Here is a 27,358-nt window from a genome sequence, read left to right as displayed (position 1 = left end):
ATACAAAAAAAAAAAAATTAGCCGGGCGTGGTGGCGGGCACGTGTAGTCCCAGCTACTCAGGAGGCTGAGGCAGGAGAATGGCATGAACCTGGGAGGCAGAGCTTGCAGTGAGCCGAGATTGCGCCACTGCACTCCAGCCTGGGCGACAGAGTGAGACTCTGTCTCAAAAAAAAAAAAAAAAAAAAAGAACGGCTTCTGGCTTCTGAACAGCAATCCTGGAAGCCGAGAGACAATGGAGGAAGACCCTCAAAATCCTAAAGGAAAATGGTTTCCAACCTAGACTGCTATATCCAGCAAGGTCAAGGGTGAACACAGATGAAAGACTTTTCAGACATGCAATATCTCCAAAAAGTCACCAACCATGAACCCTTCCTTGGGAACTGACTGGAGGATAAAATCCACCCAAACAAACACAGACACAGAGAGAGGAAGACCCGGGATCCGGGAGAAAGGGGCTGTAACATGAGAGGAGGTCAAAGGTGACGCTAGGACAACAGCTGGGTCCCGGGTAGAGAGAGGAACGAGGCCAGACTGGAGCTGGCCAAGAGGGTGCAGGAGAGATCTCTGCAGGGGGAAGAAATGGAGAGGACACATTCCTGATGTGTGAGACAACTGGCAGAGGGTTTGGGATTGAATGTGTGAAACTGAACTTAGAAAACTAGATGAGCAGGCTGGGTGTAGTGGCTCATGCCTGTAATCCCAGCACTTTGGGAGGCCAAGGCAGGTGGCTCACCTGAGGTCAGGAGTTTGAGACCAGCCTGGCCAATATGGCGAAACCCCGTCTCTATTAAAAATACAAAAAATTAGCTGGGCGTGGTGGCACACGCCTGTTAATCCCAGCTACTCGGGAGGCTGAGGCAGAAAAATCACTTGGACCCAGGAGTTGGAGGTTGCAGTGAGCAGAGATTGATCGCACCATTGTATGCCAGCCTGAGCAACAGAGCAAGGCTCTGTCTCAAAAAAAAAAGAAAAAAAACTAGATGAGCAAACAAGATGATTATCAAGTCCACGGAAAACAAAGAGTCACACAGACAAGGAATTGCAGGTGTGATTCATCCCCTGCCTCTGCTGTGAAGAGCTCCTCTGTCCTCACAGCAAGGCCCGTGCCCAGGAAGCGCTGCAGCTCTGGCAGGTTGGAAGCAGGAAGGGAGGTGGGTGGCTAGGGGAATGGGGGACGGGGGATGCAAGAGCTCTGCATGCTTCTCTTCCCGCAGACAGTCAACCAGAAACACCTGAAGTCAGGGAACCAAACACAGCTCCCAAAGCAGCACTCAGAGACAGGCAGCGAAAAGAACTGAAAGGAGCTCTCCAGAGAGGGCAAAATTGGCGGGAGAGACTTGTTTCTTGTAGCACATCTTATAGAACCCACTGACATGTCAACCTACTGATTTTCACATGTGACTTTGTTTTCTTTCTTTTACAGATGGAGTCTCACTCTGTTGCCCAGGCTGGAGTGCGGTGGATGATCCTGGTCTCCAGTGATCCTCCCACCCAGCCTCCTGAGTAGGTGGGACTAGAGGCACATACCACCACACTTGGCATTTCATGTATGGCTTTCATGAAAAATAAAAACCAGGTTCGGTGTGGTGGCTCCTATCTGTAATCCCAACATTTTGGGAGGCCAAGACAGGTGGATCACTTGAGGTCAGGAGTTCCAGACCAGCCTGGCCAACACAGTGAAACCCCATCTCTACTAAAAATACAAAAATTAGCTGGGTGTGGCTGGGCACAGTGGCTCACGCATGCAATCCCAGCACTTTGGGAGGCCGAGGCAGGCAGATCACCTGAGATCAGGAGTTTGAGACCAGCCTGGCCAACATGGAGAAACCCTGTCTCTACTAAAAATACAAATACTAGCCGGGTGTAGTGGCACTCACCTGTAGCCCCAGCTACTCAAGAGTCTGAGGTGGGAGGATCACTTGAACCCAGGAGGTGGAGGTTGTAGTGAGCTGAGATTGTGCCACTGCACTACAGCCTGGGTGACAGAGTGAGACCCTGTCTCAAAAAAAAAAAAAAAAAAAATTAGCCAGGCGTGGTGGCGGGCACCTGTATTCCCAGCTACTCAGGAGGCTGAGGCAGGAGAATCACTTGAACCCAGGAGGTGGAGGTTGCAGTGAGCCAAGATTACCCACTGAACTCTAGTGGGCGACAGAGTAAGACTCTGTCTTAAAAAAAAACAAAAAAACAAAAACCCAAAACCAAAAAACAAAACTGGCCGGGCACAGTGGCACACGCCCGCAATCCCAGCACTTTGGGAGCCTGAGGGGTGGGAGGATCACTTGAGGCCAGTAGTTTGATACCAGCCTGGACAACATAGTAAGACCTCATCTCTACAAAATAAAAATAAAAAAATGAGCCAGGTGTGATGGTGCATACCCCTAGCCATTTTGGAGGCCGAGGCAGGAGTATTGTTTGAGCCCGGGGGTTTGTGGTTATAGTGAGCTATGATTGTACCACTGCACTTCAGCTTGAATGACAGACTGAGACTCTGTCTCAAAAATAAAAAATAGGCCGGGCGTGGTGGCTCATGCCTGTAATCCCAGCATTTTGGGAGGCCGAGGCGGGCAGATCACAAGGTCAGGAGATCGAGACCATCCTGGCTAACACAGTGAAACTCCATCTCTACTAAAAACACAAAAGATTAGCCAGGCATGGTGGTGGGCGCCTGTAGTCCCAGCTACTCGGGAGGCTGAGGCAGGAGAATGGCGTCAACCCGGGAGGTGGAGCTTGCAGTGAGCTTGCAGTGGAGCTTGCAGTGAGCCACTGCACTCCAGCCTGGGCGACAGAGCGAGACTCCATCTCAAATAAATCAATAAAAAATTTTAAAAAAATCAACCAAGATGCCTGGGCCTCACCCCAGACCTGCTGAATTTGTATCTCCAGGGAGGGGCTGAGGCCTGGACATTTTTAATAAGCTCCTCTGATGGCTCTCATGTGGATCTGACCCTTCACTTTACTGATAGGAAAATGAAAGTGAAAGGCCAGTGAGTTTAAGCAACATTCCCAAGGTCAATTGAATCCACAGGCAAAAAACAAGAATTAGTTGAAGTTCTTCTGATTGCAAGTAACAGATTCTGCCCACAATGGGAACAGTCCTTCCTGGCTGGCAGGGCTCCAGGACGCTGCAGTCTCCCTGAGCACTGCGCCCCACTGCTGGAAATGGCCGCGTGCCATCTTCCCAATGCCTCTCCAAGGCACCTGCGTGCAGGCCAGCTGGGAAGGAAGTCTTGCAGCATCGTGGATACAAGCGACGCTGGCTCAGTGAGGTTGGATCAAGGAGACCAAGAGGCACTTGTACAGGCAACTGGTCCAGTCACCAAAAGGAGATTAATGAGATTACAGACCCAGGCTGGGATGCCAGCATGGATTGGCTTCCTCTGCCCCAAAACAATCCATGTCAGAGTCCCCATGTCCACTCCATCCCAATCTCACATCTCACTGATGTGCGCCATGAATCCAGTGAATCAGGCCAAAGAATTTCCACAGCTCACTGCAGACCTTCCCCATTTGGGTCCTGTCCAGCCCTGCTCAAGAGCCTCCAACAGCCCCCACTGCCCATGGAATTAGCCACAAACTCTCCAGCCTGAGAGTCAAGATCCTCCAAAGATGACCCAAAGGACATCTCAGATCTTCTTTCCCACAACATCCTTTGTGCATCCTTCACTCCCAGAGGTTCACTGCCAGGAGCCTAGAAGCCCACGGAGCTAATGTCTCACAGTCCTCAGGGTGGTCCAGCAGCAGACAGTCCTCCCAAGGCAGCAGGGAGGAGCACTCTTCCCTACTCAGAAACACTGGGCCAAGCTCTTTACCTGCTGGTCACTGAAAATGCCCATTGAGTCTCAAGTCCCATTTCAAACACTACCCATCCTCGGAAACCAGGTTTGGGACTCTGGGGATCTGCATTTTTTTCATGATTGCTTCTATAACCTCCTGCCTCGCTCTTCTTTTAGTCATTTAACTTTTGGTCAGTTAACTTCAAAAACAGCTTCACTCATTTCCTTTTTTTTTTTTTGAGACAGGGCCTTACTCTGTCGCCCAGGCTGGAGTGCAGTGGCATGATCTCAGCCCACTGCAACCTCCGCCTCTTGGGCTCAAGCAATCCTCCCATCTCAGCCCTCTGAGTAGCTGAAATTACAGGCATGTGCCACCACGCCTGGCTAATTTTTTGTATTTTTGGTAGAGATGGGGTTTTACCATGTTTCTCAGGCTGGTCTTGAACTCCTGAGCTCAGGTGATCCACCTGCCTCGGCCTCCCATAGTGCTGGGATTACAGGTGTGAGCCACCATGCTTAGGCAGCTTCACTCATTTCTGTTCCCTCTGCAAACCGAACACAATTTAGGGTACCCTATAATGTTTATTTAAAACTATTTTTTTTTTTTTTGAGACAGGGTCTCATTCTGTCACCCAGGCTGGAGCGCATTGACATGATCACAGCTCACTGCAGCCTCAACCTCCCTAGTAGCTGGAACTACAGGCACATGCCACCACGCCTGGCTAACTTTTGTATTTTTCATAGAGATGGGATTTCACAATAATACCCAGGCTGGTCTTGAACTCCTGAGCTCAAGCAATCTACCTGCCTCGACCTCCCAAAGTGCTGGGATTATAGGCATGAGCCACCACACCCGGCCCATTAAAATTTTTTTTTTTACACTTTAATATTTAAAACAACTCTACAGAGGCCAGGCATGGTGGCTCACATCTGTAATCCAAGTACTTTGGGAGGCTAAGGTGGGAGGCTTGCTTGAGGCCAGGAGTCCAAGACCAGCCTGGGCAACATAGCAAGACTATGCCTCTACAAATTTTTTTTTTTTTAATTAGCTAGGTGCGGTGGTGCATGCCTCTAGTGTCCTAGCTAGTTGGGAGGCTGAGGTGGGAGGATGGCTTGACCCAGGAGTTTGAGGTTACAGTGAGCCATGATCACTCCACTGCACTCCAGCATGGGCAATGGAGTGAGACTCTGTCTCTAAAAAACAAAAACAGGCCGGGCGCGGTGGCTCACACCTGTAATCCCAGCACTTTGGGAGGCGAGCGGATCACGAGGCCAGGAGATCTAGACCATCCTGGCTAACTTTTTTTTTTGAGATGGAGTCTCGCTCTGTCACCCAGGCTGGAGTGCAGTGGCACGATCTCAGCTCACTACAAGCTCCGCCTCCTGGGTTCACACCATTCTCCTGCCTCAGCCTCTCGGGTAGCTGGGACTACAGGCACCCGCCACCATGCCTGGCTAATTTTTATATGTCCTGGCTAACATGGTAAAACCCTGTCTCTACAAAAAATACAAAAAAAAAAAAAATTAGCCAGGCATGGTGGCGGGTGCCTGTAGTCCCAGCTACTCGGGAGGCTGAGGCAGGAGAATGGTGTGAACCCAGGAGGTGGAGCTCGCAGTGAGCCAACATAGCACCACTGTACCCCAGCTTGGGCGACAGAGCGAGACTCTGTCTCAAAAAAAACAAAAAACAAAAAAACCAGCTCTACAGAGGTATGCTGACATACAATGAAATGCACACATTTAAAGTACATAATTGGGTAAGCTTTGACATATGCATACACTCTACACACTCTTGAAGCCACTGCCACACCTCCCCTTTGAAATTTCTGCCAGGCCTTGAGTAAGCACTGATCTGTGTTAGCATTTTCTTTCCTTTTTTTTTTTTGAGACGGAGTCTCGCTCTGTTGCCCAGACTGGAGTGCAATGGCGTGATCATGGTTCACCGCAACTTCTACCTCTCAGGTTCAAGCAATTCTCCTGCTTCAGCTTCCCAAGTAGCTGGGATTACAGGTGTGCACCACCACACTCAGCTGACTTTTGTAGTTTTAATAGAGATGGGGTTTCACCATGTTGGCCAGGCTGGTCTCGAACTTCTGACCTCAGGTCATCCACCCGCCCTGGCCTCCCAAAGTGCTGGGACTACAGGCATGAACCACAGCACCCAGCCTGTGTTAGCATTTTCTAGTATTTTATATAAATAAGTTTGTTTTTGAGACAGGGTCATGCTCTATCACCCCGGCTGGAGTGACGTAGCAGCCATCATGGCTCACTGCAGCCTCTGCCTCCTGGGCTCAAGGGATCCTCCCACCTCAGCCTCCCGAGCAGCTGGGACTACAGGTGTGCACCACCACACCCAGCTAATTTTTGTATTTTTTGTACAGATGGGGTTTTGCCATGTTGCTCAGGCTGGTCTTGAACTCCTGGGCTCAGGCAATCTGCTCGCCTCAACCTCCCAAAGTGTTGGGATTACAGGTATTAGCCACTGTACCTGGCCAAATTTTATATAAATGAAATGATAACAGTATGTATTCTTTGGCTTCTTGACTCAGCATAATTATTTCATCAAATTTGGACAACTTTCAGCTGTATTTCTTCTTCACATCTTTTTTTCCTGTCACCCTTCTTCCCTCTTCTTTTAAGACTTGGATTTCATTTATGTGAGGCCACTTGAAGGGGTCTGTGCTCACTGATTCTCTTAACACTTTCCAGCCTGTTTTCCCTCTGGGCTTCAATGTGGATGGTTTTTCACTGCTGTGTCTTCAAGCTCACTAGTCTTTTCTTCTGCAATTTCTATGCTGCCACTAATCTCATCAGTGTATTTTTCAGCTCAGACATTGCAATTTTAATCCCTACAAATTTGATTTGAGTTTTTTTTTTCTTCTTTTTTTTTTTAGAGGCAGGGTCTTGCCATCTTGCCCAGGATCATCTTGAACTCCTGAGCTTAAGCAATTCTCCCAGCTTAGCGTCCCAAAGTGCTGGGATTGCAGGCAGGAGCCACCACACCCATCCTGGAGTTTTTTGTTACTGTTTTTTTTTTTTGAGACAGAGTCTTGCTCTGTCGCCCAGGCTGGAGTGTAGTGGTGCAATCTTTGCTCACTGCAACCTCCACCTCCCAGGTTCAAGTGATTCTCCTGCCTCAGCCTCCCGAGTAGCTAGGATTACAGGTATGCGCCACCACGCTTGGCTAATTTTTGTATTTTTAGTAGAGATGAGGTTTTGCCATGTTTGCCAGGCAACTCCTGACCTCAGGTGGTCTGCCCACCTCAGCTTCCCAATGTGCTGGGATTACAGGTGTGAGCCACTGCGTGCCTGGCCTAGCCTGCAGTTTTTATATCTCTCATTTTCTGCTTAACAGGCTGAATCTCTCTACTAGCTTCTTGAACACATAAAGGTGTAACAACTGTTTTAATGTCCTGTCTATGAATTTTACCATCTGTATAATTTCTGGGTCAGCTCCTATTGATGGATTTCTTCCCCCTTCATTGCAGGTCGTATTTTCCTGCTTCTCTGCTTGTTGGGTAAATGTTAATTAGTTGCCCATGTGAATTTTATCTTGCTGATGTTGGATATTTTTGCAATCTGTAAATATTCTTGAGCTTTGTTCTGAGATGCTGGTAAGTTACTCTGAAACAGTTTGATTCTTCGGAGTCTTGCTTTAAGCTCCGGTAGGCAGGACCAGAGATGCATTTAGTGTCAGGCTAATTTTGCTCCATATCTGAGGCAAAACACTCCTGGGCATATGACCTACTTATGGGTGCATGTGATCTGTCCAGCAGAAGACCCCCTGGCTGGCCACAGGGAATTGTGTCACAGGCTCCTTCCTCAAACATGGTCTAACCAGGCCACCTGCCTGGCTTCAAACTCTTCAAGAACAATGCCAAATGCCTTAGCCCAGGCCTCCCTGCCCCTGCCTGTGCCAGTCTCCCAATACAGCCCCTTTCTGCACCCTGGACAAGGGTGCCTTCTGCTCAGTGCCTATACTTCATGTCCCCTCTGCTTAGAACACCCTCTGTCCTGCCTGCCTGCCACACTCCTACTTGCCTTTCTTGTACTAGTGCCACCTCTTGTGAGATCCTCTGACCACTCCAAGGCCCTGACAGCACTTCCGTCTCCAGCTGGCTCCATGGCACTCTGCCCACAGCTCTGGAAGCACAGGCGCCAGTGGTTTGCATGTATCTCTACGGTAGCCTGTGAGTGTCCCTGGATGGGACTATTCTTGCTGCTGCTCCGTATACTGTGGGCCTTGAGGATGAGGGGCTGAGGAGGCCCGGCACAACCACTGACCACCCGGAGACCAAGAACCTTGCTTTTGCCAGGCCTTGCTTTCCTCATCTGCAGAAGGAAGTGACAAGGTTACGTGTTTTCCAGTCTCCTTCTGGCTCTAAAATCTTTGTGTGGGGCAGGGGGAAGTGGGGACAACCTACTGGGGTTCAGATTTATACGGGCTGGGTAGGTCAGAGACGTGCCTTGGAGAAGAAAGGTTGCTCACTGACCCACAAAAGATGGGTCCCTTGTAAAATATACATATTTTTCTCCCTGATCACGAAAAAATTTTCCTGCCCATTATGGGAAATAGAAATGAGAAGAGTATTATAATCACTTATAATCCCTGGATCAAAATAGTCTTTTTTTTTTTTTGAGATGGAGTTTCGCTCTTGTTGTCCAGGCTGGAGTGCAATGGCGTGATCTCAGCTCATCACAACCTTCGCCTCCCGGGTTCAAGCAATTCTCCTGCCTCAGCCTCCTGAGTAGCCGGGATTACAGGCATGCGCCACCACGCCCAGCTAATTTTGTATTCTTAGTAGAGATGGGGTTTCTCTATATTGGTCAGGCTGGTCTCGAACTCCCAACCTCAGGTGATCTGCCCACATGGGCCTCCTAAAGTTCTGGGATTACAGGCATGAGCACCGTGCCCGGCCCCATAATAGTCACCTTTGCTGTAGTTTCTTCTAGGTTTTCAGTGGGAAATTATTTTTTATTTTTATTAATTAATTAAGACAGGGTCTTGCTGTGTTGCCCAGGCTGGAGTGTAGTGGTACAAACATGGCTCACTGCAGCCTTGACCTCCTGGGCTCAAGTGATCCTCCCACCTCAGCCTTCTGAGTAGCTGGGACCACAGGTGCACGCCACCACACCTGGCTAATTTTAAAAATTATCTGTAGAGATGGGGTCTCACTATGCTGCCTAGGCTGATTTTGAACTCCTGGGTTCAAGTGATCCTCCCACTTTGGCCTCCCAAAGTGCTGGGATTATAGGCATGAGCCACTGCACCCAGCCTAGTGACATTTTATAGTTTTGTTTTACAAAACTGGAACCACACCATAGACACCATTTGAGAGTCCACTGTAAGCACAGTAAGAACAGACACCTCTTCTACTCAAGCACATGGGGCACACAGAATGTGAAACTTCACACCAACTATGCTTGTGTTAGAGGTACCTCTAACACACAGACAGAAATTTCTCTAACTCAAACAGCAAACTCCAGACTATGAAGAGGCTAAACACAACTATAAATATTTTCTCCAAACCCTTCCAAGTGTTAGCAAGTCTGAAAACTGAGTCATTTGTTTTGAGTACTTTGTTAAAACTTTACCGCAAAACTACTACAGGAGGGGTATCTTCCCAGAGAAGAGAATAGGACAACGGAACTAAATAGAGAAGCTGATGCTAATTTTAAAAGATTTCTGTGGCTTCACTTCATGTGCCCTTGAGCATCTATCCCCTGCCTCCATTTCCATTTCCACTGCAAATACATCCTCTACGCAGATGAAGAAGCTCAACTCGAACAAATAAAACAAAGTGGAAAGATGTAGAACATAATCAAAATACATAAACCCCGCTTGTTCTCCAATCCTCAGATTCAACCAACTCTTCTGACATTCCAGTCCTCAGAGTGAACCCCCGTCTCCCCTCACTCCTGGGGTCATCTGCAGGACCCTCTGCGATTTGAAGATTCGCATGTGTAGGCTTTGTCCTAAAATACCACGTGTGAGGCCACTAAGCCTATGACATGTCGCCACAACCTGGTGCTTGCTGACATCCTGCAGTTGGTCCTGGCCCAGGCCTTAGACCTCAGAGTCACAGGAGGGGCACAGGCGGGTGTCACAAACCTGGGTCTATGTCCCAGCCCTGCTGCCTGCCTGCTATGAGGCCTCAGGCAACTTTCTGAACCTCTGAGCTAGGGTTTTCTCCTCTGTCAAATGGGGAAAGACGCAGCCACTTCCCAGGTTGTTGTGAGGACTGAGGGAAAGATGTGCTTCAGGCATTAGCCTGGCACAAGGCGGGTGCCTGGCAGCAGAGCTTGTCTCACTTCTGATCTCAGCAAACAATCGTCAGTGCCGGCAGCCCAGGAGAAGCGCCTTCCTCAGCCCAGGGGAGCCTCGGCAGGGGCAGCACCTGGGAGCTGGGGGCCTGGGTCCCCACCTGGGCTTGGCACACACCAGAGTTGGGATCCTGGGCAAATTGCTCAACTGTTCTGGGTAACAGATTTCCTTGTAAAGTAGAGGGAACTACTGACTTTTCTATTTCCTGGGGCAATAAAAGAGTTAAGGATAAGGCAGTGCTTGGCAAAGTGCAGTAGAAAGGCCTGTGTACATGTGAAGCCTGATTTCTTTCCCACAGAAACCAAGTTGAAAAGCATTTTGTATCTACAGAATCCATGGCAAACTGAATGTCTTCCATAGCATGCTAAAAGCTAACTCAATGAGAAAATGTGGCTCTATTCAGCAGAACTACTTGAAATAGTTCATGCTTAACATCCCATTTAGCAATCACTACTTTATTCAGAGTGGAGCTTTGAGGTCCTTTCATGTGAATTTGTTCTATTTTGGCCATTTTCCTGGCAAAGCTGTTGATCACCACAGTCAATAGAGCACTTTAAGCAAAGCTCTCGTCCCCATTTTAGCTTTGCTTCCTAGAGGTTATTCTAGAGTCTCCATGGAGGCAGGAACAGGAATTTGTGGTTGCACACAGTTCTCCATGTTACCCTTTGGCCAGGTACCTGTGTGGCCCCATGGCTGCAGAGAGGTACACACAGCAAAGGCAAGGGTGGCTCCAGCCCCACTGAGGACTGAGCCCGGCAGCTTCCTGCTTGCCCTACTCTCCAGCATCCTGGCCTCTGGCTTGCTGGGAAAAGGAGGAGGCAAGGCACATGGGCGCTCAACTCACTCAAGGATGTTCTTTCCACAACACATCCTGCAAATCTCGCTCTTGCACTCAGCAGCCCTTTACTAACACTGGCCTGCCTCTGCACTGGGATCCTACAAACTTTACAGTCCAATGTTACCACAGGTCTTCCACATGTACGTGATAATTGTGACAAATATTCCTTGGAGCTACCAGAGGAATATCACTATCAAGCAAAGCACTATGCACAAGAATGTGTGGAGGAAGTAGCAGAGTGGAAATAGAAGAAATAGAGGATAGAAAAACAACAGAGAAAAAGCAAGAAAACCAAAAGGAGGTGTTTTGAAAAGAGCAACAAAATTGAAAAACCTAGCTAGACTGACTAAGAAAAAATGAGAGAAGATTCAAATTATTATTATTATTAGAGTCGTGCTCTGTTGCCCAGGCTGGAGGATAGTGGCAATTGGCAATAAAATTGGCAATCATATCTCACTGCAGCCTTGAACTCCTGGGCTCAAGCAATTCTTCTACCTGAGCCTTCTGAGTAGCTGGGACTACAGGTGCACTACCAGGTCCAGGTAATTTTTTTTTTTTGGTAGAGATGATGTCTTGCTATGCTGCCCAGGCTGGTCTTGAACTCCCAGGCTCAAGTGGTCTTCCTGCCTCAACCTTCCAAAGTGGGATTACAGACATGAGCCACTGTGCCCAGCCAATTCAAATTATAAAATCAGAAAGAGGAGACATTACTACCAACTTCACAGAAATAAAAAGTATTACAGAAGAATACTATGAACAATTGGATGCCACCAAATTAGATAAAATAGATGAAATGAACAAATTCCTAGAAAGAATAAACTACTTAGATTGAATCAAGAAGAAAGAGAGGCAGGGTGCAGTGGCTCATACCTGTAATCCCAGCACTCTGGGAGGCCGAGGTGGGCAGATCACTTGAGCTCAGGAGTTTGAGACCAGCCTGGCCAACATAGTGAAACCCCATCTCTACTAAAAATACAAAATTAGGCTGGGCACAGTGACTCACGTCTGTAATCCCAGCACTTTGGGAGGCCGAGGCTGGTGGATCACAAGGTCAGGAGATCAAGACCATCCTGTCCAACATAGTGAAACCCCATCTCTACTAAAAATACAAAAATTAGCTGGACGTGGAGGTGCACATCTGTAGTCCCAGCTACTTGTGAGGCTGAGGCAGGAGAACTGCTTGAACCCAGGAGGCGGAGGCTGCAGTGAGCTGAGATTGTGCCACTGCACTCCAGCCTGGGCGACAGAGCGAGACTCTGTCTCAAAAAAAAAAAAAAACAGAAAAAACAAAATTAGCCGGGCATGGTGGTGCACGCCTGTAACCCCAGCTACTTGGGGGGCTGAGGCAGGAGAATTGCTTGAACCTGAGAGGTGGAGGTTTCAGTGAGCCGAGATTGTGCCATTGCCCTCCAGTCTGGGCAACAAGAGCAAAACTCCGTCTCAAAAAAAAAAAAAAAGAAAAAAAAAGAAGAAGAAGAAATAGAAAATTCTGAATAGGCTGGGTGCAGTGGCTCATGCCTGTAATCCTAGCACTTTGGGAGGCTGTGGAGGGTGGATCATTTGAGGTCAGGAGTTCAAAACAAACCTGGCCAACATGGTGAAACCTCGTCTCTACTAAAAATAGAAAAATTAGCTGCATGTGGTGGTGCATGCCTGTAGTCCCAGTTATTAGGAAGGCTGAGGCAGAAGAATTGCAAGAACCCAGGAGACGGAGGTTGCGGTAGGCCGAGATCGTGCCAACGTCCTCTAGCCTGGGTGACAGAGCGAGACTCCATGTCAGAAAAAAAAAAAAAAAATTCTGAATAGACCTATAATGAATAAAGAGATTGAACCAGTAGTCAAAAAAACTTCCCACAGAAAAAGCTCAGGCCTACATGGCTACATGAATTCATGGATGGGATGATGAATTCTAACAAATGGGGTGTAAAAAATAAAACCAATCTTTCAAAAACTCTTCCAAAAAGTAGAAAAGAAGAAAACACTTCCCAATGCATTCTATGAGGCCAGCATTACCTTGATACCAAAACCAGACAAACACATGACAAGAAAACCAAAGATCAATATCTCTCATGAATATAGACACAAAAATCCTCCACAAAACTTTAGCAAACCAAATCCAGCAGCATATACATATAAAGGATTACATATCATGACCAACTGGGATTTATTCCAGGAATGAAACTGTGTTTCAATATATAAAACTCCATCAGTATAATGTATCATATTAATAAAGGAAAAAAACCACATGACCATCTCAATAGGCAAGAAAAAGCATTTGACAAAACCCAACACCCTTTCATCATAACAAACACTGAACAAACTAAGAACGGAAAGAACTCCTAGAATTCCTTCTAGGAATAGAAGGGAACTTCAACCTAATAAAGGGAGCCTAAGAAAACACAAAGCTCACACCATATTTAATGGTAAAAGACTGAATGCCTTCCCCTTAAGATCAGAAACAAGACAAGGATGCCCATTCTCGCCACTTCTACTCAACACTGTACTAGAAGTTCTAGCCAGGGCAATCAGGCAAGACAGTAAAATAAAAGACATACAAATAGAAAGGAAGAAGTAAAATTATCTCTATTGGCAGACCATGTCAGAAGCTGTGATCTCATCTATAGAAAATGCAAAAGAATCTACAAAAACCTGTTAGACCCAATAAACAAGTTTAGCAAGGTTGCCAGACACAAGATCAATATACAAAAATCTATACTAGCAATGGGCAATCTGAAAATCAAGAAAACAATTTCATTTACAATAGTATCAAAGGGAATACAGAACTTAGAAATAAACTTAACAAAAGCAGTATAAAACATATACTCTGAAAACTACGAAACATTGGTGAAGGAAAGTAACGAAGATCTAAATAAAGGGGAAGACATCCCATGTTCACAGACTGGAAGATTTTCCAAATTTATCTACTGATTCAACACAATTCCTTTCAAAATTCCAGTTAGTATTTTTTTTTTTTTTTGCAGAAATTGACATACTTATCCTAAAATTCACATGGATGTAGGAGGGGCTCCATGTAGCTGAAAAAATATTGAAAAAGAAAAAGTTAGAGGATTCATACTTCCTGATTTCAAAATTTACGACAAAGCTAAGTAATCAGGACAGTGTAGTATAAGAATAGATATACAGATCACTGGGATATAACTAAGAGTCCAGTAGCAACCTTTTATATTTACAATCAATTGATTTTGACAAGGGTGTTAAAATAATTTAATGCGGACAGAATAGTCTTTTCAATAAATGGTGCTGGTACAATTGGATAGCCACATGTAAAAGAATGCATTTGGACACCTATCTCATACCATATTCAAAAATCAACTCAAAATGGATGAAGCACTTAATGTAAGAGCTAAAACTAGAAAACTGCTAGAAGAAAACATAGAGGTAAATCTTTGTGACCTTGGATTAGGCAACTAAAAGCAGAAGCAAATGAAGAAAAAATAAATAAACTGGACTTCATTAAAATAAAAATATTTGTGCATCAAAGAACATCATAAAGAAAGTAAAAGACAATGCACAGAATGGAAGAAAATACTTGTAAATCATGTGTCTGATAAAGTTCTAGTACCCAGAATACATAAAGAAATCTTATATAAAATTCAACAGGCTGGGCACGGTGGCTCACACCTGTAATCTCAGCATTTTGAGAGACTCAGGTAGGCAGATCACAAGGTCAGGAGTTTGAGACCAGCCTGGCCAACGTGGTGAAACCCCGTCTCTACTAAAAATAACAAAAATTAGCCAGGCATGGTGGCGCATGCCTGTAATCCTAGCTAATCAGGAGACTGAGGCAGTAGAATCACTTGAACCCAGGAGGCAGAAGTTGCAGTGAGCTGAGATCATGCCACTGCACTCCAGCCTGGGCGACAGAGCAAGACTCCCATCTCAAAACAAACAAACAAACTCAGTAAAAGACAACACAATTTGAAAATGAGCAAAAGATTTGAGGCTGGGTGCAATGGCACACGCCTGTAATCCAAGCACTTTGGGAGGCCGAGGTGGACAGATCACCTGGGGCCAGGAGTTTGAGACCAGCCTGGCCAACATGGTGAAACCCTGCCTCTACTAAAAAAATATGGGAAAAAAAACAGCCAGGCGTGGAGGCACATGTCTGTAATCCCAGCTACTCAGGAGGCTGAGGCAAGAGAATCGCTTGAACCCAGGGGGCAGAGATTGCAGTGAGCAGAGATTGTGCCACTGCACTCTAGCCTGGGCAACAGACTGAGACTCCCATCTTAAAAAAAAAAAAAAAAAAAAAAGGAACACACAGTTCTTGAAAGAAGATACACAAATAATCAACAAACACATGAAAAGAGGGATGTTCAATATCATTAGTTGTTAGGTCAATGCAAATCAAAACCACAATGAGATACCACTTTCCAACTACTATGATGACTAGTATTTAAAAATTAGACATATGAGGCAGTTTCTGAGACCAGAAAAATAAAATAACAACAAAAAATTGGAAAGGCCAGGCACAGTGGCTCACGCCTGTAATCCCAGCACTTTGGGAGGCCGGGGGAGGGTGGATTACCTGAGGTCAGGAGTTCGAGACCAGCCTGACCAATATGGTGAAACCCCATCTCTACTAAAAATACAAAAATCAGCTGGGCATGGTGGTGCATGCCTGTAATCTCAGCTACTCAGGAGGCTGAGGCAGGAGAATTGATTGAACCTGGTAGGCGGAGGTTGTAGTGAGCCAAGATTGCGCCACTGCACTCCAGACTAGGCAATAAGAGCGAAACTCTGTCTCAAAAAAAAAAAAAAAAAAAAAAAAAATTTGGTGAGGATGGGAAAAACTGGAACCCTCATATCCTGCTGGTGGAACACAAAATGGTGCAGCCACTGTGAAAAACACTTTGACATCCTTAAAAAGTTCAACACAGAATCGCCATATGACCTGCAATCCCACTTACAGACAGACACCCAGTAGCACTGGGAACACACATCCTCCCTAAAGACTTGCACACAAATGCTGACAGCAGCATTATTCACACCAGCCAATAAGCAGAAACAATCCAAATGTCCATCCACTGGTGAAATGATAAACCGATGTGGCCTATCCATACAACAGAGCTGTTATGTAGTCGTAAAAAGGAATTAAGAACTGATACATCTACAACGTGGATGAACTCTGAAACATGATACAAAGTGAAAGATGTCAGATAAAAAAGGCCACATATTATATGATCCAATTTATATAAAATGTCCAGAATAGGCAAAGCCATAGAAATAGAAAGCAGATGAGTGGCTGCCACGGGCGGAGGGGCTGGTTCTGTGAGAACAGTAACTGACTGCTAATAGGTAAGGGTGTTTTCTTTTTTTTGGAGTGATGAAAACATTCTGGAATTGGATAGTGCTAACTGTTGCACACTCTGTGAATATACTAAAAACCACTGAGCTGCATACTGTAGAAGGCTGAAATTTTGTGCTATGCAGGTTGTAACTTAAAAGGAAGAATATAAAGTTGTTAGAAGGAAAGAAAAGGAACATATTGACAGTGGTGTGTCAAAGGAGTCCACCTGGGTGCAGGCAACCAGAGAATTTAAGGACAATAATGAAACTAACGACAAGCGGCTTGCTCTTCATAATCACTGTGCCCCAGCAGTGCTAAACATGGCAGTGAGGAAGGCTCCTCTCTGCAGGGTGGACTGCTCCCTCTGTGCCACTATGAGTACGTCACCGTGTGCAGAGGGAAAACAGAGCATGTGTTGTAATTTACTATGTACAACCTCAAGTTTGACAGTGCTGTATCATTCACAAACTGCTGTCATAGACAATATCATCCCCATCACCTTCTGGAGGAGGAAGACCCACCAAGGAGGACGAGAAGCCTCCCTGTGGCCATGACCGCTAGTGGTGGCTTCCACAGAGCTCTGGAGCCGAATACTGATTTCAGTAAAGGTTCTCCCACCAACCACGCTCCCCAGGGCTGGTGGACACGACTGGTGTCCTCATCCCTGAGGCCTCACCATGACCAAAATGTAGACAGTTATGCACAAAGGCATTTACCCTACTCTTTACCTCTTTCCTGACTCCACTGAAGGTTTCTCTGCCCAACAACGAACCATCCCCCCTGCCCCACTGCTGCCTCCAGAATTGGCAACTTCACCTGTTTCCCAACAGAGTCACCAAATGGGGGCTAGCAGGAGTCTGGGCAAATAAGTCTCAAAAAACCACAGCCCCCAGTTATAAACTTCAACAGAAATCTATTCAGCACAGGAACCAAGCCTGTGGGATCTTCAAGGGTAACTAGATAGTACATTCAAATCAGACTTCTGCTTGTGAGCTGAGTGCTGGAGATGAGGAGCACACAGACTCCATGTTGGGATGCACGGTCAGCTGAAACATGGCAGGGGCTGGCCAGCAGTGGGCTGGACAGAAAACAGAATTTCCTCAACAAACCAGGACAGGCACTCAGCATTTTCTCCATGACAAGATTCAAAGCAACTTTTACTTTCTTTATACTTCTGGGTACTGATTTATTATCATTATTATTATAAAATAGAGGTTCCAATATATAGGCAGATTTAAAAAATAATATTCACTTAGTAAAAACTCAAAAACAAAATATTATTTTGAAAGAGAAAATACATGTGTTGACCCATAATCTGTAACAATCTGTTCAGCTCTAAACTTCACAAATCCCGAATTCCAAATGTGATGTGGATGAACGAGAGTGTGTAGACCCTGGGGGCATGGCTCCCCGCATTTGCTGGGAGGCCTCTAGAGGCTGTGGGGATCCTTTTTCCCAGTACCAGCATCCTCACAGTTTCTGTCTTCCTGAAGAGTGAGTTCCACCAGCTAACTTCTGCTTACCTGGACAGGTGGCTCAATCATTATCCAGGCTGGAAGCATGAGACTGGGATTGAGAGGCTGAGTCCCTACACGGAAGTAAACTCCACCCCTGGAATCACAGGCCCAGATGTGCTGATTTCCACATGCCAAGCTTGTCAATTTTACAGCTCCTGTAGACAAAGAAAAGTACACACACTATAATTACTTTTGTACAATGACTATTCTTTCATCTAATCTATGAACTTTGATTTTCTACTTCAAAGAAAGAAATGAGGCTGCATTTGCAACTGAACTTGGATGCTGAGTCATTGGATCTGTCCTAGTCCCTCCACATCGGCTGTGTGGACTCAGCTGGGCTTGAGAACACCGTAACTCAAGAGAGTAATAATGGCCTCTGGCCACTCTGCCACCTGCCAGGCGCCACACGGCACCCCTTCCAGGCAACAGGCAAAGCAGTCAAGATGCTGTCAGTACAGTGCCCTGACCCACCAAGCCCTGGGATTAGTATCTCAATGTGGGTCCCTTCGTCAGCTTCCTCAGACATGTGACTAACGCCAGCAAATTCTAGATTTGGAGAGAGGGAACTCGTATTTACAGATAATCTTGATCTTAATTAGAATTAAACTGACTGGGCACAGTGGCACACACCTGTAATCTTAGCAGTTTCCAAGGCCATGGTGGGTGGATTGGTTGAGCCCAGAAGTTCAAGACCAGCTTGGGCAACATAGTGAGACCCTGTCTCTACAAACTACACAGAAATTGGTTGGGTGTGGTGGCACACACCTGTAGTCCCAGCTACTCGGGAGGCTGAGATCGCTTGGGCCCAGGAAGTCGAGGTTGCAGTGAGCTGTGATGGTGCCACTGCACTCCAGCCTGGGTGACAGAGCGAGGCCCCATCTCAAAAAAACAAAAAAAGTCTCCCAAAGAATCTTCATTTTTATTTATTTCTCACTGCGATTGAGACTGATTGCAAGAGGAAAGGAAACGGGAAGACTTTTTTAAAAATAGAAATTACATTTGATAATAGTCTGGCTAAAAGAACAGCAGTCAACAGTTCCTGAGCAGCTGCTATGGACAGGCTGTCAGCCAGGTCTTCATATACTCATCTCAAACCCACAACAATGACACACGATTAGTATCATCCCACTTCACCCACGAGACCATCGGGACTCAGCCAGAAAGAGATCTGCTGAGGGCCACACGGCAGGAGGTGGCCAGGCCAGGAGGCAAAGGAGGATCTAAGGTTTGGACCTGGGTTGGCCTGGGTCCTCTGCATCAGCAACCTCTGACCTCTGAGACTTTACCTACAGCGCAATGCACCGATCTTCAGGGCTAAGTAGAATTGTTTTTTTGTTTTTGTTTTTTGTTCTGTTTGTTTTTGAGATGGAGTCTCGCTCTGTCATCCAGGCTGGTGTGCAGGGGTGCAGTCTTGGCTCACTGCAACCTTTGCCTCCCGGGTTCAAGTGATTCTCTTGCCTCAGCCTCCTGAGTAGCTGGGATTACAGGCGTGTGCCACCACGCCCAGCTAATTTTTGTATTTTTAGTAGAGATGGAGTTTAATCACGTTGGCCAGGCTGGTCTCAAACTCCTGACCTCAAGTGATCCACCCACCTCAGCCTCCCGAAGTGCTGGGATTACAGGTGTGAGCCACTGCGCCTGTCCCAGCTGGTTTTAAACAACTTAGTCACCCCAAAAAGTTCCCTCAACTCCCTTCTGGCCAATGCTCTCTACCCTGAGGTAACTGCTGAACTGACTTCTTTTTTATTTTTTTTGAGACAGAGTCTCGTTCTGTTGCCCACACTGGAGCTGGAGTGAAGTGGTGTGATCTTGGCTCACTGCAACCTCTGCCTCCTGGTTTTTTTTTTTTTTTAGACAGAGTCTAGCTCTGTCACCCAGGCTGGAGTGCAATGGTACAATTTTGGTTCACTACAACCTCTGCCTCCTGGCTTCCAGCGATTCTCCTGCTTCGGTCTTCCAAGTAGCTGGGATTACAGGCACCTGCCACCATGTCCAGCTAATTTTTGTATTTTTAGTAGAGATGGGGTTTTGCCATGTTAGCCAAGCTGGTCTTGAACTCCTGACCTCAGGCAATCCGTCTCGGCCTCCCAAAGTGCTGGGATTACAGGCGTGAGCCACCGCGCCCGGCCTGTTTCATTTTTAAAGAAACCGCCAGTTTCCCCAATGGAGATCCTGTGCTCCACGCCCACAGCCGTGTCTGCAGGTTCTGGCTGCCCGCACCCCTGAACCTTTTCCACGGCAGCCGTTCTAGGAGAGGTGAAGTTGTATCATGTCGTGGCTTTAATTTGTATTTCCTGTTAAGGAATGACGCTGGGAATCTTTTAATATGCTTATGGGCATCTGTATATCTTCTTTTGTGAAGTGCCTGTTCAAGTCTTTTGTTCATTTTAAAATGAACTGTCTCCTGACTGCTGAGTTAGAGGAGTTCTCTGCACATTGTAGGTACCAGTCTTTTGTCAGATACGTGCATTGTAAATCTAGTCTATGGTTTGCCTTTTCATTTTCTTAATAGTGTTTTTGGATGAGAAGTTTTTAATTTTGATGGGTTATTTTGACTTTCAACTGGGGAATAAAAGGTGTGCAGCTCCATTAGCTGGTGGTGCTGCCGGAGGAGGAGCAGGTGGAGGATGCCCCACACTGGGTGCAGAATCGGGAGGTGCCGCCCTTGCACAGTTGTCACTGGTATCAGATGACAGCCCACGGAGCGTAGCGAAACACAGAGGCATGACTCTGCCATGTGAAAATCTCGTCATGTGTCTTCAGTTATGACATCAACTTAAAGCTATTCATTCACTGCTACACAAAAAATTATTATTCCTCTGTGCATTTTCTAAAGATGACAATTTCTCTGTTCCACAAATTAACTGTATTTTATCCTTCCTTGATCTTGTACAGAATGTTTTACCAGAGAGTTTAAACAGAACTCCCGGGAACTCTGACATTACATACACAAAGGTCTGTACCAGTCAAAATAAAGTACCTTCAGCAGTAACTCTAGAAATAGCTGAGAAACAAATGCTAATTAAAAAACAATTTTACATTAGAGTCTTCAACCTGCCTCTAAGAGAAACTACAGGCAGCAGTGATCATGCTAACAGTCACATGGTGACGAAAACACACCAGGCCAGCATCTCAGAGTTGGCAGCAGCAACACTGCTCACAGAACACGGAGTTCACGTTACACAGTGAACACCCTTTCAGAACACATATAAAAGACTGCTAGACGATGTACTTCCAGTGTATAAACCAGCTTATTCTGAATTGAAGAGACAGGTGAAAGATGACAAAGTTGAACTGAGGGCTTTCCTGCAGACTTTTACCCCAGAGTGTCACCCAGGCCGCCTGGATGAATGAGGTTTGTGAACCTGTTCCATGGAAAAGGTGGTCAGGATGTGGTGAACGCGGTGGCAGAGACCACAGCCCTCCCCAAACACTCCATGGCTCCCTCACATTCCCCTAGAGTTAGGCAGGAGCCACGACCAGTTCTGGCAACAGGCTCTGAGCAGAAGGAACCGAGATGGTGGAGCCGCAGAGCAAAGCAGGCAGGATCAGGAAGCCACCACCTGGAGGACCACCGCCCTAGAAGAGGACAGATGCAGGGCCAGCTTCGTGGAGCGGGTGCCACAGTTCACTGTGTGAAGTTGCTGATATCTGGGGCTTGCTACCGAAGCACAGCCCAGCCTGGCTGATGCAAACACACTGACATTTTCCTGCCTGTCCCTGTTTTGTCCTTATTTTTTTCTCTTGTTTTTAAAAAATGCTTTAATTACTTTATTCGACAAAGCAGACATTTTCCCTTTAGGATTATTTCTTAAACATATTATTTTAAAACAAAAAGGGGCATTTATTTGATGTTTTATTTATAAAATACTTTTCTGTATAAATTACTGCATAATATAATCCTGTTTGTTACCTAACGGCATAAACTGACACTGAATAGATCTTCATTAAATGCTGTGACCTGATAAATTAAATTACAAATTTCACTAGTTTGCTAAACATTCCAATGCCTGACATAATGCATATTTATGTGTACTGGGAAATGAAATGTTACAAACATCTTAAATATCTGCTAAGTGATGCAAATTTTCTTCCAAAAACTAGGATTATAATAAATCACTACAAAATTCCATATTCAACCACTACAACTTGGTTCAGCAGCCAACCATTTAATTTAAGAATTCCTTTAATTTAATCCTATAGCAGTAATTGCTCTGGTGATTTGCATAGGGGCAGAAAGAAGAGGGAAGCTGTATCTTAAAAAAAAAATTGAGGCTGGGCGCAGTAGCTCACGCCTGTAATCCCAGCACTTTGGGAGGCTGAGGCGGGTGGATCACGAGATCAGGAGATCGAGACCATCCTGGCTAACACGGTGAAACCTTGTCTCTACTAAAAATACAAAAAAATTAGCTGGGCATGGCGGCGGGCACCTGTAGTCCCAGCTACTCAGGAGGCTGAGGCAGGAGGATGGCGTGAAGCTGGGAGGTGGAGCTTGCAGTGAGCGGAGATTGTGCCACTGCACTCCAGCCTGGGCGACAGAGCGAGACTCCATCTCAAAAAAAAAAAAAAAAATTAAAGGTAGAAATCATGTTCATTATTTGATACTTCGCTAAAGTCATCCTTATCCTTGAAATTAAAATTTAATTTTTTTTTTTTTTTGAGAGAGTCTCGCTCTGTCACCCAGGCTGGAGCATAGTGGCACGATCTCGGCTCACTACAACCTCTGCCTCCCAGGTTCAAGGGATTCTTGTGCCTCAGGCTCCCAAGTAGCTGGGATTACAGACGTGTGCCACCACACCTGGCTAATTTTTGTATTGTTAGTAGAGATGGGACTTCACCATGTTGGCCAGGCTAGTCTCGAACTCCCGACCTCAGGTGATCCGCCTGCCTTGGCCTCCCAACGTGCTGAGATTACAGGCATGAGCCACTGTACCTGGCCTTATTTTTAAATTAATTTATTATTAGTAGTAGTATTTTTTGAGACAGAGTCTCATTCTGTCGCCCAGGCTGGAGTGCAGTGGCACCATCTTGGCTCAGCAGTGGCATAATCTTGGCTCACTGGAGCCTCTGCCTCTCGGGTTCAAGCAATTCTTGTGCCTCAGCCTCTTGAGTAGCTGAGACTACAGTGCCCACCACCACACCCAGCTAATTTTTGTATTTTAAGTAGAGACAGGGTTTTGCTATGTTGGTCAGCCTGGTCTCAAACTCCTGGCCTTAAGTGATCCTCCTGCCTCGACCTCCCAAAGTGCTAGGATTACAAGCGTGAGCCACCACACCCAGTCTGAAATTAAAATTGCTGCTTGCCTTTTAGAGAAGACTGATGATGGTCCAGACCCAAAAATGAGTTAGTGCTGCCCAAAGTCGACACTGTCCCCGAGGGAGCAGAGGTCATGCTGTCCAAGGCTGCTTGCTACTCATACAACCAGGAAGACACTTGTAAAGAAAATACCACGGCTGAAGGGAGAACACATGTAAATGTATCTCTGACAAGATTTTTTGGTTTGTTTTTTTGAGACGGAGTCTCGCTCTGTTCCCAGGCTGGAGTGCAATGGCATGATCTTGGCTCACTGCAACCTCCACCTCCCGGGTTCAAGCAATTCTCCTGCCTCAGCCTCCCAAGTAACTGGGACTACAGGCGAGCCACCACGCCCAGCTAATGTTTGTATTTTTAGAGAGACGGGGTTTCACCATGTTGGCCAGGATAGTCTTGATCTCTTGATCTCGTGATCCACCCACCTTGGCCTCTCAAAGTGCTGGGATTACAGGTGTGAGCCACCGCGCCTGGCCGACAAGTTTTTATAACCTAACATCTTCTGCCTCATGCCCTGGGAAGGCTGATGGCAACTTAGAGCAAGAACTGAGAATTTTCCTGGGAGGGTGGCAGTCACGTCATCCACCAGGCAACTGTGTGTGATGACGTCCTGTACCTGCATGGAAAGCAGTTTTATCTTTGACTACCAGTAACATGGCCAAGTATAGGATCCAAACTCACATCCCAGAGTTACTCAGAAACGGAGCTGCAAATAGTACTGACTTTCCCTGACATTTTAAATCCTGCTGGTGCAGCTGCACGCAGTTGTAATCCCAGCACTTTGGGAGGCTGATGTGGGAGCATCACTGGAGCCCAGGAGTTTGAGACCAGCCTAGGCAACATGGTGAGACCCCATCCCAAATTAAAATAAAAATCCTGTTGGGTACGTACTGTCACCAAGCAATTGGTCCCTGCCTGTAAAGTCCCCACACACTCTGTGTGTAAACTTCCAACAAAAATAATGAGTCAAACTAAAATAATTTTTTTTCCTTTTTTTTAAGAAACAGGAGCTTGCTCTGTTGCCTAGATTAGGCTCAGCTTCCTGGGCTCAAGCAATCCTCCTGCCTCAGCCTCCCAAGTAGCTAGGACAACAGGTGTGCGCCACCGTGCTTGGCTCTGAAATGACAGGTGAAATGACAGGCTCTGAAATGACATCATAGCACAGTGCTATGATGGGGACAGTCAATGAAGAATGTTTGGCGGGGAGGTGCAATCTCAACTGAGTCCTGAAGGAAGAAGAGTTGAAGGAAAGCAGCCCACGGAAGGAATGCTAGGCCCCAGGAAGAGAAGTAAATGGGTGGCATGAACGTGCACGGCACATTAGGGAAGGGCAGGAGTTCAAGACCAGCCTGATCAACACGGTGAAACCCCATCTGTACCCAAAATACGAAAGTTAGCCAGAGCCCCAACACAAAGGCCAGGAGTGGCTGGAGCCCCCGACGCACGAGGCCTTGGAATGGCAGGCCGGGCCCGGCTGCGAGACCCTGGGCGCCACACCAAAGACTGGAGCTTTATTCTAGTGGTAGTGTGGAGCCACGTAAGGTGGAGGGCAACACCATCTGAGCTGGGTTTGAGGAAGACAGCTCTGGTAGCCGTGGTGGGAGGTGGGCACACGTGGTGCCAGGAGGCAGCTACTGCAGTACAGCAACTTGGTGATGAGGGGGCTCCACCCTGGCAGTGGTGGGAGGGAAGCAGAGGTCCAGAAGCAGGGAGATCCTCAGGTAGATGGCCAGGACACTGCTGAGCGACTGGCCAAAAGAGCACTCTGGTCTTTCCAGCAGAATTTACTGGGAGCAGCAGGGCTCAGTGGCTCACACCTATAATCTCAGCACTTTGGGAGGCTGAGGCGGGTGGATCACCTGAGGTCAGGAGTTGGAGACCAGCCTGGCCAACACAGTGAAACACCGTCTCTACTAAATATACAAAAATAGCTGGGTGGGGTGGCACAGGCCTGTAATCCCAGCTACTCGGGAGATTGAGGCAGGAGAATCGCTTGAACCTGGGAGGCGGAGGTTGCAGTGAGCCAAAAATCAGACCATTGCACTCCAGCCTGGGCAACATGGTAAGACACTGTCTCAAAAAAAAAAAGGAAAAAAGGGAATTTAGTGGGAGCAGAGGAGCGAAGTTAGGAAAAAGAGCACAACTGGGGGAGGCTAAATTTGATATTGAACAAAATCCTCAAATGCAGTTACTGTGTTTCCATTCATTGCTGCATGCACCCCCGACTGCTGACTTTAACAAATATTTTTAGAGATGGGGTCTTGCTATGTTGGCCAGGTTGGTCTTAAACACTTGGCCTCAAGCAGTCCTCCCAAAGCACTAGGCTTATACCTGGCCCACTGCTGACTTGTAAAAAATAAATGAAGCACCCCAATTAATTCCAGATAAGTGACACAGGCAGCAGCCATGTCAGCCTGTTGACTCTCCTTTACAGTCAATAATCCCCATTCGATGCAGGCCACCTGATGGCAGCCGCCATGCACAGTCACACATGGGCTCCTGGGCAGACAGCACACCTGCATTCAACATTTTCACTTAAATACGTAATTATTAAAAGGTCTCTTGGGTCGGGCGCAGTGGCTCACACCTGTAATTCCAGCACTTTGGGAGGCCAAGGCAGGTGCATCAGTTGAGGTCAGGAGCTCGAGACCAACTTGGCCAACATGGTGAAGCCCCATCTCTACTAAAAATACAAACATTAGCTGGGCGTGGCTGTGCATGCCTGTCATCCCAGCTACTCGGGAGGCTGAGACAGGAGAATCACTTGAACCCAGGAGGCGGAGTTCGCAGTCAGCCAAGATTGTGTCACTGCACTCCAGCCTAGGCAACAGAGTAAGACTCTGTCTCAAACAAACAAAAAAAGAAGTCTCTTGACCTACCTGCTTTTCCTGCAGGACACAGACCATACCTGGAGAGAGCCCAATAACTGAACACCTGGTGCCCCTGGCCTGATGCTCACTGCCCCTACCCTGGCATAGTGAAGGCTGGGGAGGTGGTCTTTCTTTCTAGGGGAGAAACTCAGCTTCAGTGAGATTGAGTCTCAACTTAAGAGTGAGAGGGAGGCCGGGCGCGGTAGCTCACGCCTGTAATCCCAGCACTTTGGGAGGTTTAGGCGAGCGGATCACGAGGTCAAGAGATTGAGACCATCCTGGCTAACACGGTGAAACCCCGTCTCTACTAAAAATACAAAAAATTAGCCGGGCGTGGTGGTGGGAGCCTGTAGTCCCAGCTACTCGGGAGGCTGAGGCGGAAGAATGGTGTGAACCTGGGAGGCAGAGCTTGCAGTGAGCCGAGATTGCGCCACTGCACTCCAGCCTGGGCAACAGAGCGAGACTCCATCTCCAAAAAAAAAAAAAAAAAAGAGCGAGAGGGAAACAGGAACAAGTCCACCCTGAGTCCAAGATGGCCTCGGGCCCTCCCGTGTTCAGCAGATACTTGTTGAGGGGATGGGTGTGTGAGCGGAGGAATGACCTGGGGGTCCTGGTCGCCTGTTCACCTCCCTTGCCCCAACACAAAGCTGCCAACCCTGGACTTGCTGCATTCTCTCAGGATGTGTAGGAAACAGGAAAGGAGTCTTAATCTGACATTTCAAGATCAACCAGATAAATAAACAAAATCTAAAGTTCAGGGCAGGATAAGGACTAAGCGAGGTGGTGCTTTAACAAGAGATGCTGGATTTGCCCTCCCTGTGGTACAAACTGGGGCAACACAAGCAAAAGCCCCACCAGCAGCAGCTAACAAAGACTAGAGAGCACCCCCAAGCAAGACGTGTCACAGCCTTCGGATGACCACACTGCCCGGAGATGGCTGACATTTAGACGCGATGCCCTGTGCATCCTCCAGGGGGTTGGGCTTGGGGGTTGCTGCTCCCATTAGAAAGGAGAGGAAACTAAGGCCGGACATGGTGGCTCACACTTGTAATCCCAGCACGTTGGGAGGACAAGGCAGGTGGATCACCTGAGGTCAGGAGTTCAAGACTAGCCTGGCCAACATGATGAAACCCCATCTCTACTCAAAATACAAAAGCTAGCAGGGACCGAACGTGGTGGCTCACGCCTGTAATCCCAGCACTTTGGGAGGCGGGGCAGGCGGACCACCTGAGGTCAGGAGTTCAGGACCAGACTGGCCAACATGGCGAAACCCTGTCTCTACTAAAAATACAAAAAATTAGCCAGGTGTGGTGGTGGGTGCCTGTAATCTCAGCTACTCGGGAGGTTGAGACAGGGAGAATTGCTTGAACCTGGGAGGCAGAGGCTGCAGTGAGCCGAGATCGTGCCAC

The 27,358-nt window shown here is 47.0% G+C and overlaps 1 protein-coding gene across 2 annotated transcripts in view; it reads right to left on the bottom strand.

Annotated features, from left to right (window-relative positions):
- Positions 1-27,358, bottom strand: part of TECPR2 (tectonin beta-propeller repeat containing 2) — a 148,172-nt gene that overhangs the window by 27,505 nt on the left and 93,309 nt on the right. For both annotated transcript variants that reach the window (XR_008513231.2, XM_024231463.3), the window contains exon 17: positions 17,772-17,920. Coding sequence is in view for 1 of the 2 variants with exons in the window: in XM_024231463.3 (XP_024087231.2) it covers positions 17,772-17,920 (149 nt within the window). In the remaining variant the exon portion in view is untranslated. The remainder of the gene's footprint in view (positions 1-17,771; positions 17,921-27,358) is intronic.

This window comes from Pongo abelii, chromosome 15, assembly GCF_028885655.2.
Source record: "Pongo abelii isolate AG06213 chromosome 15, NHGRI_mPonAbe1-v2.0_pri, whole genome shotgun sequence".
Classification (NCBI taxonomy): domain Eukaryota; kingdom Metazoa; phylum Chordata; class Mammalia; order Primates; family Hominidae; genus Pongo; species Pongo abelii.
Note: the sequence above shows the minus strand (reverse complement) of the source record. Positions and strands in the feature narration are given on the sequence as shown.